The sequence below is a fragment of the Centruroides sculpturatus genome, unplaced genomic scaffold, assembly GCF_000671375.1.
Source record: "Centruroides sculpturatus isolate CEXI.00-Female unplaced genomic scaffold, Cexi_2.0 scaffold155, whole genome shotgun sequence".
NCBI classification, from domain to species: Eukaryota; Metazoa; Arthropoda; class Arachnida; order Scorpiones; family Buthidae; genus Centruroides; species Centruroides sculpturatus.
This window is the reverse complement of record NW_019384386.1, coordinates 933,962-946,721: the sequence shown is the minus strand read 5'-3', so window position 1 is coordinate 946,721 and position 12,760 is coordinate 933,962. Positions and strand designations below refer to the sequence as shown.

Genomic DNA, 12,760 nt, shown 5'->3' with positions numbered 1-12,760 from the left:
TTTGATCTGTTTTTCGTACGTTCCCGTTATAGGTAAGTCCTTTTTATAACTAAACGACCAGACGAAAACCAGCATTGGCTATTTTATAACAACCATTCGATAACAGAATTGAATCTAACTATAATGTAGAACAATTGATTAATTTATAAAATAATAATTACATAATATGCATCTTTTAAGTAAAGAGGGATATAAAAATTACAAGAACTAGAATGTAAGGCTCATGACTGTATTATAAACTTAAACAGATTCAATAACCTTTATCTATATTAGAAAAATGCAAAGATGAGTGAAATTTTACATTAAGGCCTTACTAGTTTCTTTTTTTTTGCGCACTTTCAAACTTTTATTTCATACTTGATTTACATAAAATTTATTTAGTACAATTTACAACTAAATAATACTAAGTTTAAAACAGAATAGTTTTTATAAATACAGTTCGTGTTGCATACGTCACTTTTTCGTGTTTATTAAATTTTTTGTTTTTTAACATTACAAAGTAAACATTAAATGCTTACTAGTAAACGTAATAAGCAGTGGATTCTTTATAACGATTATCTGTTCAAGCTTCAGTCAGTTATAATCTCATAACACTCGCATTATTGTAACTTATATTTGACATATATACTTACATTAAAAATTTGTACATTAATNAATTAATAAGTTAAATGTAGAAAAAAAAAAGTTTTTCTTTTATTCTTTTTCCATTTTAATGCAATTTAGTTATTAATCATTTCGATTCGGAAAATTCTCCAAAACACGAATGTTAGTTGATACGAACGCAATTCGTGATCGTTTGTATTTAAATATTTATTGATTAGTTACGAAAACGGTCACCAGATAACGCCACCGTTATAAATGGCGGATTTATCTTTGCATTAATATTTATTATATTGTAATTCAATAATGATTTGCATTCTAATTATATCAAACCTATCATTAGATCCTTTGAAAGTAGCGGTATCTGGCAGATTCTTAATCTTACCTTCTTTACTATTTCCTCGGTGTTAAGATTGTTATACTGGTCAAACTGCTGCTGAGTGATGGGTGGGAGCACAGCTTTCGATGGACGCTGAGGAGGAGTTGGAAGATTTGGCAATGAAGATTGAGAGAGCAAAGAGTTTGTAATGGATTGCATCCTCTGCAGAGGAGATGCAGAATTCGAAAGATCATCCGCAACGGGAGGAACATCCGCTAGAGGTAGAAGCGGAGGCCCTCCGCCCGTCGGGTTTGGATTTGGGTTGTGCAAACAGGCTACACCCGGTTGTTTGGCTGTTCCCGGTTCGGTTTTCGGTCTGACGAGGGAGAAGGCACTACCGTGGTGTCTAACTCCATCCGATTCCTGTTCCGATTTGTCTTGTTTGTTTCTAGACTGAACCGTAGCGTCTATGGGACCGTCTTCGCTCGCACCGTGAGAAAGGGAACTATAACCTCCGCAAGGTCCCGTTCCATTTACCATGGCACCGTGCATTAGAGAACTCGTTATACGATGAAAAGCGTTGGGACCTCCGGGAGAAGAAGCGGGCGTCATTTGCGACAACCGTGATAATTCTTGGTGATAAATGCTTAAGGCCTGACGAATTTCTTCTTGTGTCCTTTCGTATTGGTCTCTGGTCGGTGGGCGATAACTTTCGTCCAACATTCGGTGACTTCTCAATTTGGCTAATTCTTCCTGATACAGTTTGGCTACCATTTCCTGAGGGATATCGTCTGCTTCGTATTTCCTCATTTTCCTCAAAAAATCGCTAGTGGAAGAATCTCCATCTTGATCTTGACCTTCGTCGGAAAGTTTTTCTGAGGCATTTCCATTTTGTAATGGAGGACTTTTGTTGTCTTTATTGCAAACACCCATAGCCATATGAGCTTCTGTTAGAATTTGAGCAATTCTCTCGTCAGCCCCGTTGTCTTCTTGTTTGTACAAAGATATTCCAGAATCTTTACCTGAAAAGAAAATAAAATACATTAAAGTTTTCAGAACTTGAAACGAAATTGTTAACAATAAAGATCATTTAACTTATAAAAATATAATGCATAGATTCCCTTAAACATCTTAGAAGTCTCTTAAACATAAAATCTTATTTGTTCTTTTATTCATTAAAATGCTGATCTAAATCTTAAGCAGAATCAATAATTCTGTAAGAAACTATTTAATATAATCTATAACAGTTACAGGAAAAATACACAATCATTAACTGTAGTTTTTTAAACATTTTGTAAGCCTAAAGACTTATAATTCTAATATAAATAAATAATATCTCTATTATTGATTTGTATACTACCAACATACAATTAATAAATAAACAAAATTTACATACTAATGTATTTTTTTATTTGTAAATGTTTCTTTATTAACTATACATAAATACTAATTACGAAAGCTTATGTATATTTAGATTTATTTATTAGGAATAAACAATCCGATTGTTATAAAGTAAATGTTGAGTTGTTGTTCTTCATTGTAAAATATTAGAGTTATTTTTTTCCCTAAAGATGGAAAAATCTTTAAAATTTAAATATTATTACTTTTAAAATTCTTATTCAACTTAACAAATAAAATATTCCAAATAACGCTGATACTCCGATGTCATTGTTTAAAGCTTTGGAAATTAGGAACTAATTGTATCAGTTCCCGATAGGAAAACAGTTGGAAATAGGCCTAAATTTTAAAGTACGGTACTTAACAATTTGCTTAAATTAAATTCTATGTTAAAGTAAATTTTCTATTTTTATTTAATTAATATACCAAAATTTGAAGTTATAACAAAAGTATTTGTAATCTTTAATTACAAGATAAGAAACGAATTCATACAGATGTAAATCTTCAAATAAGGCTATTTTATTGTGGTGAGCGAGATAAATATATGAAGATAAACGAGTTGTGTTTTAAGCATTGGCGTAAAATAATAAAATCTTACCCTTTTTTGGCACTAACTCCTTCAGCATATAGATACAATTTTCGTCCATAGCCCAAGCGTGCATTTTCCTATAAGAATCTCTTCCTTTCTCGGTTAGTTTATCCCAAGGCTTTGGTTTAGAAAGAAGTTCACTGACTGTACCTTGGGACAGACCTAAGATGTATTTGGCAAAGAGGCGTTGTCCAATGTTATGGACACTCAACAATTCGCGAACACAGCGCGATATGTTCAAGGTGTTCAACGTTTCGTTGGCATATTTATCGATATTGTGCCTCAAACAGATCTGTAGTCTTTCTAATGTCGGGCATCTATCGAGTAAAGATTTCTTCGGGTCGAAAGGCTTATTTTCTTCATTCACTTCCGGTGAAGTCGGACAAGGTGCGCATTCTTTTTTCGGAGTTTTGTTATACGTCGAAGCTATCTCTTCCCCCAGAAGGGAGCTAAACGTATCCAAACTTTGAAAAGGAGTATAACCGGGACTCTCTGCTTGATTCGGAGAACCTGGAAACAACAACCAATTTCATCTTATTCTTATTTTATTCATTTTGTGGTTATAAATACATTGGCGAATAATCTATTTAAAAAATAATAGAGAATCGTTTAATAATTTATAAATTAGATAAATAATTCCAATTTCATAGAAAAAGTTTAAGTAAAATTCGCTATCCAGACTTTATTCGTTAATAAATAATCTTTATTTTTATTTGAAAAATTTAAACTCATTTTAAAGACTTATTTTTCCGATCGTATCTCAAAAAATATAAATTATTGTATTCCCTTAAACGTATAAACGAATAAGTCTATAATTTATCTTTAACAGAATATTTGAAAGGAAATTTTGTATTGTTAAATTAGGACGAAAATAGAAGTTATAGAGTTTTATTGTTATAAACTAAACTAGAAAGTTTAAAGTTCTTGATATGTAATATAAAAAAACAGGATTTTTTAGAATTCAAGACAAATTTTCAATGTGTTAAAAGCACTTTAAGAAATCTTAAAAATGATTATGAACTTTGCATTTGATTTTTCAAATATTGTGAATAAAATATGATATAAAACTCATTGTATTTTGTTTATATTATATTCCTAACGTGATTATTTCGTAGTAACTTTTATTACTCATTTTCTAAAGCAGTTAATTTTTTTTATTACAAAAGTATGTAATTCGTCAGTTAATTACGTAAAAAATTGTGAAGAAGCAATAAATGAATATTTTACCTGAAATGTCCACTTTTGAAATTTTTCCCTCTGAATTCAACCCCTTTGATTTAGCCAGGAGCAACATCTCCAGAGACTTGATAGAAGGTTTTGAATCTCGAGGGCTGTCTCTTCCCCCATAAGAGGTAGGCCAAGGCGGGTGATTGCCCAACTCCATAGATTTTATTAATCCCAACTCTCTTTTGATATCCTCATAATCGTGCTGCCTCATTAACTTGCTTCCTAGTTCGTCGATCACCTTGTCCTTTTGTCCCATGAGTTCTTCAAGTTGAGCAATCTGTAAACGAAATCCAGAGATTAGGAAAATATTTTAACATAAAAAGCGAAAATAATTCCTATTTTCATCGCTTTTTTTTTTTTTTTCTTCTTCTTCTTCCTTTTCTTTTAATCAGAATTAATTTATTTTTGAATTCACGGATAAAATTGATTCAATACTGGATTAATAATAAGACCTATTATGCTCGGCGGATGGAGTAATCAGTCCTTTTTTGGCCGCTTATGTTGTTGTTGACTGTTTCCTCGTTATGAACTGACATCCTCACCACGTTGGATTCACCGGAAAAAATTAAGTCGGTCAGCGAACGAAAATAGAGGATGTTCGAAATAAACATCGAGATAATAGGAGGAACCGCTAAAATTTGTCGGTAACGCAGCAGTTACTTTCATCGAAGGAAAACTTTTTCCTTCTTTAAAATCAACCTAAAAATTCCTTTGTGCTAAAGCCACGTCAATACACATTTATGTTAAAAACAAATGAAATGAAATAGAAAAAAATATATATTATTTTATGCGAAAACATTGGGATTGTGTCTTCTGTTTTTTTGCCAAGTTAAAGACAAATTAAATAATTAAATTGAATGAAGAAAGTCGAGAAAACTTTTTTTTTCAGATGTAATAAAAAATAATAATAATAATTTGTTTTTAAAGTAGCAAGTAGCCGTGTTGCTCTGTCTGAAAAGTAGAGTGGTGTCGACACTTACTTTGGAGGCACTTGTCTCCTTGAGAGTGTTGAGAGATGATTGAAGCTGCTGAATATCTTCCATCAATTGGGATATCTGCGGAAAAAAATTCTACGTTAAATACGAGGGTAAAGTGAATTTTTCGGTAACGACCCATAAATTTTTTTATTTTTTCCGTTATCTGCGCGATCGGTCGAAAGGGGAAAAAAAACTAGAGGACAGCTTTAATTACACCGAACAGGCGGCGCTAGCGTCGTTGGAGCACTTTTGCCCGACCCTCCCGCCCGCAACGCCTGAAGGAGACCCGCCCAGTTGCAAAACCCGCCACCAGATGTCGCCACTGACTCACCTCATTCTCCTTGGCAGACAACTCCACCTGGAGCGATGAGCGTGTGACGATGTCGACGGCCCGTTCCATATCCGGTGCTTTCTGGATCTGATCTGCTAGCTGAAGGGAGTGCTTGGCGGCCGCCAGCTGTTCTCTCAGCTGCGCTACTTCCTTTTCGGCCTGTGTCGCCCTCTGTCGGGAAGAAAAGGCATCATGACGTCATTGCGGTGTAGCTCGGTCAATCGACAGGTTAATTAACCTTACTAATCAGCCTTTTTAGCACGGGTGGAGCGATCAGTAGACTCGCCCGACCGATGCTAATTGCTAGACGCTTCTATCTTCCCTCCCTCCGCGGAAAGAAGCGGGAAATTCAACAGACCGAGAAAGGTGCCTTACCGATCGGGTTAGGATCTTTAAAGAGATTACACAATGACAGAGAGTAAGATGACCACTTGCTAAAAGATTCTAACCCAAATTCCAGCAGACGGCGGACGTGACATCCACCTGACGTCATCGAGTCTCGTCAGTGATCCATCACGTGATGTCATATCCATTGATCACGATAAGCCTTTTGTTCCCATCCAGCAGAAGCGTCGGTAGTTGACTTCCGGTCCCCTGGAGTGGCGCCCGACAGACGCCAACTTTCCGAACTCTTCGGGTCCGACGGTAGGGGTCATGACCTTATCTGGGACGATGCCAAGTTGTGTTTGACTCAATTATAACCGCCCTTAATAAAGAGGGAGCAAATTTGGAAGTAGGAAAACTCTTTTGTTGCGCTCCTCCTCCAAAGCACTCTAATCAATCATGTAAGAAGCCCGGTTGGATGGCTACCTGAGAATGCCACGCTTTATTTATTTTTTTTAGTCCATCCTAGCGAAAACAACCAGTGTTTAGCCTATAGGCCGCCTAGAGACGAATGGCCGGATATTGTTTGCATCTATAATTAATTATTTTCTGCTTTCGTGTTTAAATATTTACCGTTATTTCTCGTAATAAATACATTAGGGACCGGATATTGATCCCTTAGGAATTGAAGCGAAAACTCATCACGGAAACACTTTTCTTTTATTCATGTAAAAACAGGCAAAATTATTTTGATTGCGTTAACTCATTTGTGTATATCTACGTAGTTTGGATCGGTTCCCCGTCACAACTGCTCCGCACACCATCTGATCAAGAGAAATTTGCGCTAATTCCTCTTGAAGATCGCATCCTAAAAAATTCCATTACATTTTTTAAGTTTTCCTATTCTTACGGCGGTGATAAATAACATTAACAACGTGAACGGAGCAGCTAATCTATCTACTTTACAGTAAATATTTTAGTTGTCTCTTTACATTGGCCAGTTTTAAAGTTTTTAACATTTTATTCAATTGTGCATTTTTAAAGCTTAATTGCTGGATTTCGTGTAAAAATGTAAATGCAAACAAGTATTATGAGATCTTTAATCGGCGATATCGGCTCGGAGTTAAATAGGCACCTCTTAAGTTGGTCCTTGTCGAGACAAATCTCCTCTGGCTAACAGATCTTTCACAATTAAAGCAGCGACAAGTCCTTTCCCGGGGGGACTCCGATAGTTCTGGTGCTATCCGCCAGGCGGCGCTAATTACTCGTCCGTTCGTCTCGGACCAGAGAGTCGTCGCCATTGTCGCTAACCGTTCCGGTCGGCAGAATCGCGCAATCGTCACAGTCCCCCGGCCCCCCGATGTCACAACACTCTGATTGGAGGTAAGGGGCGACCGGGGACACAGCACGCGTCATTAATTTCCCTGGCTGGCGGTAGCCCCCCTTCGCCCAGCGATCGGGAGCCGAGGGGGGAGAGACGGACTCGGTGAAGAGGGGAGACGAGGCGTCCTCGCCGAGATTATCATTAATCAGGGCCTGTTTCTGCTCCATTATAACCAAATGGGTTTTAATTTGCCATTGTTTAGAACAACCACGGTGTCTTGTTGTTGCGGCAGTTCATGCGTGGTGCATTTATGTAGGCTTTCATGCCGGCTGCCTCATGAATATTCATTATGGACCTTAATAACGCTGTGTAATAACTATTAACTCAGAGCCAAAGTTTTCGCTGCTCGGAAAGAGTGGAGAGAGAAAAGAGGAAACGCTGTGTAATTAATCCCAAGACTGCAAAGGATGGAAAATCTGTTCAGTGGTGCGGCAGGACGACTGTGCGCCTGAGAATGTGGCTGATTGGTGCGCCACAGGTGACTAGCCGATTGGCGAACCTCGGCCATTGCCAATAATTGACGATTAAGACGCCAGCGCCCTGTACTCTTCTGGATCCGGCCTCCACGTATAATATTGCTCTTGTTTTAATACGTGTAGATAGAGCCAAAAAGACTTTCAAAAAAAAGTGCTATCAATTTTAATCGGGGTTCCGACCCTAACTATCGGTTATAGACCGATTAACAAAAAGATATTTCACCTTCATTATACTGTTTGGGGGAGGCAATTTCCGGTAGTAGACGGACAAAACGTCAAAAAAAGGGAGTCATTATGCCGCTCACCTGAAAAGAGGAGAGTGCGGTTGTCAAGACAACTAAGAAAAAAAAACGCCAACAAGACAAAAAACGCTATGCATAGTTATTGCGATACGGCCGGCCGATCATCGAGTCTGTACAACTTGCGTATGGCGGTTTGTCCGCAAGTAGAGATACGTGATCAAGATAATAGAACGCAGACGCTGTCAATTGTTGAACGCAAACAGTTACAACACGTCAAATGGATGATTTTAATGGCCAGGAATGGAGTAATTGAACGGGATGATGCGTAAGTGTCCGGATGGCTTCATTAGCGATACCAACGGATCACAATAGCAGCCTCCTATCTTAGTCCGAAACAAAGTCTGGTAATTTAGAACCGTAAAGCGCTATTAAGGTGAAGGGTGTGGAACATTGCCGTGTAACATCCAGGGTGTAAAAGATTGATTAGAACAGAAACGAAACTAAGTAGTGCGAGCTCTCCTAGTTTATGATGTGTGACAATTTGTGTATTGTAGAAATAAAAAACTCTCTGCCAGCGAGAAAAACACCTGCAACATCAATTTAGAACAAAATGGGAATGGGTCACGAGGTTGTATCTGATATATCAGATTATTTAAAAGAAAAGTAGCCTCTTCTCCTATTCGGTTGTCTTACAATTCACCCAATCCGCGTAAATATTTATTTATGATAATATTTTGCCGTTAAAATCACGTTATTATTATTATAGACTAGCTAATTCGAATAATGGATCAGGAGTTGCTCATAAATAAACCATTTGCGGAACAATTGCGCCAACAATTTCCATCGAAAGCATTGTGCCTCACGCCCCGTTACCCCAAAAAATATTCATTTTCGAAGAGTAGACCAAGACACAATCATCACTGGCGGTTGCCGTTCGTATTGAATTTTTTCTTTGACAAATATCTAATGGAGTAGAAGGACTCGGCATACAGATGCAAGTCTTTTGTCGAGATGATCGGCATACAAATGCAGAAAGCAGTTGCCAACTACACCGCATACAGGTGTTGAACGGCGCCGGATGCTTGGATTTACAATAGTTGACGGTATCCCGCAATAAAAGAATTGATAAGATAATCGATAGGCAATAGTAATTCAGAAATAATAACTTTTTATCGCTGCAATAAATATAAGTTATCTATATTATTTATCGGGCGATAATTTCGATTGATATATCACCGTCGAATTATGAATATGAGGCACGGCCGAGGTGAGATTAAAAATAAGTCAATTATCTTCGGTTAATTATCAAAGATGGCCATTTATTAGAATATTAACGACTTCCATTCCAAGAACGAAAGAAGTTTAAAGTCTGATGGATCTCAAATTTAAAATTCCGAGTAGCTTCTCGCTATTCGCGGCAATGTATGTGAGAAATATAAGGGGAGAAAGGGTATTAAACTCTTAAAGGGCGCGAAGGAAGAGAGTAAAACAAGAAGCAGAAAGCACTTAAAATTGCCAGCGAGAAAATCAGGAGATGGAGTAAAATTTAACATTTAACAGGGAAAATATTAATCCTCGATTCCTGACTGTTTAACGCCTCACGTATTTGGACGACCTAATTGTTTGTTTGGTTCAGTTTGTACATTGAATATAGCTCCCCTTTTCCACAAGGCGAGCGTTTGTCGAATGCTAATTACATTAGTCGACGTTAGCCTACACACGAAGCTAATCAAGAAATAGCATAGTTAATTACCTACCCTAAAGCCACCGTTACGTCGAAACATTACGCCTTAATTTGGCCGAATAAAAGGGACTGAACAGCATCTCCGTTACTTCTCCCTTCTGTAATTACGAATTGCTCATTCCGTAGATTGCCTCATTTATCCATACCAATACCTGATGACGATTACTACATAGCAGCTCCACTCCGTTGGTCCTCGGATGCTTTACTTCCCTCCAACCAGCTCCGATGATTCGGAGCCATACAGCAACCGCTAATCTTATTAAGACTACTTGTTAAGCCTAAATTTATATTGTGTGGATTTGTCGCCTGCACGTTCCTCTCCCTCTGCCACGGTACAATTTTGAAAACTTGCAGTAAACAGATAAATGCCGGCTCTGCTTTTCCTCCGTTCTTCCACCGGGCCACCCTTTTCCGCTCGCAATCCTACCCCTTGCGATTCGTTCGCTGGTGCTAAACTTGTACAAAAATGGCTAACCCAAGGTCTCGAGATTAAATTCTATCAATATTAGTCTAATATTCACTACAGTAGATTCTAAACGTAATTCGGTATTTGAAATTGCCAGAGATTTTAAAGTCCTTCGCACGTATAACTAGTAGATAAGACATGCTGTAATGTGGTAGTTTTGCATGTGTTTGTACTTTTTTCCCGATTATTATAAATAAATTTTAAAGTAGAGAAAAGATTCTTTTTGATTTTTGCTTTAGAAGATACAATGAATATTTATCAGGAATTAGACATCAAAACAGATTAAAGCAACCAACTGACTTTGTCCAACGTCTCGACAATATTAAGATTTTTAAATTTGTGTATAAAAGGAGAAAAATCGGTAATTAGATGTGCTTTTATTGTCAAAACAATTTCGATCGAATTCTAACTAAAGTCTTTCATTAGTGTCTACTAAAAGCCACCGTGTGCGATGCGGGAGAAGGAGAAGGGCGCATCATTTCCGGGAACTAAGTTTGTTTGGGCGACCGAGATCCGCGATCGTACACTAAATCAACAGTATCGGGGGCCTTTCAGAAGAGAGTCTGACAAATTGCGGGCCTATTATAAGGATAATAATGTTAGTAAATATGCAGCTGTGGAGAACTTCTCCAATTATTCGCAAGTGCAGTTCTATTAATAACGACTCCGACTTCTTCAATAAAGCTGAAATCTGATAAAAGAGGAAGAATCTTAAGAAACGCGCTCTCTCCCCGGCCGGAGTGAACTCGACCCGCCCGGCCCGCTATCTAATTACATGGCAAAGCTACAGATGCGAAAACATGGCGAGCCAACTTTACTAATGAGTGGCATTTTTCCGCGCCATTCATCCGCATACCAAAATTAATGTATCAATGCACAGGCATTGACGCCGATCCACCAAGTCAGTCATCTACCAACGCGGAGAGGCTTTCTAGATGACTTGGGTGCTTGCAAACTCCATCCCCATAAATAAAGGCAATCGGAAGGGTAGGAATTATGAAAAGTGCAATTGGAGCGTTCATTATGCATAGTATTGGTGTGTCTGAATGTCCCGAGATAAGCCGGTCCGACGGTTTCTCTGACGTAATGAACGCGGAGTGAGTTGCGGAGGAACTGGTCTAGCAATTTTCCGGCCCACTGCTCCTGCTTTTCTGTCCGGCGAAGATCTTTAGTCGAGACACACACAAGGAGGACGAAGCTCACAGAAGTGGCTTTCCGCCCCAGTACGGAGACAGGGATTAAGATCAACATCTCTGACTCTAACCGTTCGGTGGACAAAACGGATGAGTTTGCGCCTCTCCGCTCCATTAAGTGCAAACCTGTCTGAATGTGTGTTCTGGACTGATAGACGATGTTCTGCGGCCGAACGATAAACTAGGTTGCCAGGCTCTTCCGGACCACCGACATTCATCTCCACTTTTCGGTTCGTCGCTTTGCCGACGGGTTCGAACTCTGACCCGATCCGTAGTCGTTCTTTTCTCCCCCTCCAAACGTCGACCGTTCCCATACTTAACAGGACAAAGACGTCCGGTAATTGAGACGTCCGTTCGAAGTAACAGATAGGGATGGTTACCCTGCACGATCTCGTCATATCTCGCTTACTTCGTGATTATTCGGCGTGTTGGAATGAGATGGGGAGGAGCCTCGGGCGCGCCATCTGGGAGGAGGTGAATGCCCGAATACCCGAAAGCACCCGAAAACGATCCCACCTCATCGGGGAAGTTCCGAAAGTCCCTCCGGTAAGATCAAGGGCACACGGCCAAACCGCTTTATAAGAGAGCGGAAGACGGGCCGCGTTTTTGATTTTTGCATCGGACGTGGCATAAAAAACACATTTGTTTCATTGGGCGGCACTTTAGTGTTTACAGAACGGGAAGTGACGTCACAAAATAAGTGCCATCTGGCCAACATCGTGACGATAAACAACACAGTAATGACGTTAAGATGGTGGCACTTAACGCCGAACAGGGGAGTGAAAGAGCGTTCGAGCAACGATTGGTTCCACCGCCAGGCATTCCCATGTCCGACTTACGACTAGTTAGCCTTAATGGGTCTCACGTTTCTTCAATCATGGCGGTCTATCTGCGAGACAGCTGGCAGTCCCACTTCAAAAGAGCCCGTTAACGTTTTTTTCTTCTTCCCCACAAACAGCTGATATAACAACTTCCAAGAACTATATGAATAGTGGGCCTGATATCGACCGATTTGCACGCGGTTGATGAAACTCGGATCCCGCTTTCTCGGTAAAATCCCCATTGACCCTTTGGTAAAGACCCAATCTTCTATCGGTGGTCGCCGACTCCCAAAATATTCTTGGCGGTTTCGTTTGACAAAGCCCGAGAGAACGTGACTACGTATGACAAATAGGACCCGCAAATAATTTTTTGTCCCACATACTTTCCGCAAGATTCTCTCGGCTGAAATTTCAAGAATTTTTGAAATTTCCATTTGTCATCTAGTACGTCACGTGACTTGAAAACGTTTTATATCCGCGTGACATTCGAATGACAGATAGGACCCGAACGGATGACCCCAGTCTCGATGTATTCTACAGAAAGCGACACTAATCTATGGAAATTTCGGAAGGAACGAGATACGAATTGGATATTATTGGGAGAAATACCTGTCGCTCCCATCGCGACAAGTACAAACTGGTTACGCCTATTTATGCCTAACCCCTTTT

At 39.1% G+C, this 12,760-nt stretch overlaps 1 protein-coding gene across 6 annotated transcripts in view; it reads right to left on the bottom strand.

Moving 5' to 3' along the window:
- LOC111618093 (homeobox protein cut-like) overlaps positions 1-12,760 on the bottom strand; it is a 97,924-nt gene that overhangs the window by 5,332 nt on the left and 79,832 nt on the right. For 5 of the 6 annotated variants that reach the window (XM_023359539.1, XM_023359542.1, XM_023359545.1 and 2 more), the window contains 5 exons: positions 5,442-5,612; positions 5,114-5,188; positions 4,134-4,410; positions 2,916-3,416; positions 986-1,941 (listed from right to left, as the gene is read on the bottom strand). In XM_023359539.1, the coding sequence (XP_023215307.1) occupies positions 986-1,941; positions 2,916-3,416; positions 4,134-4,410; positions 5,114-5,188; positions 5,442-5,612 (1,980 nt within the window). The remainder of the gene's footprint in view (positions 1-985; positions 1,942-2,915; positions 3,417-4,133; positions 4,411-5,113; positions 5,189-5,441; positions 5,613-12,760) is intronic. The other variant, XM_023359540.1, reaches the window with a different exon arrangement.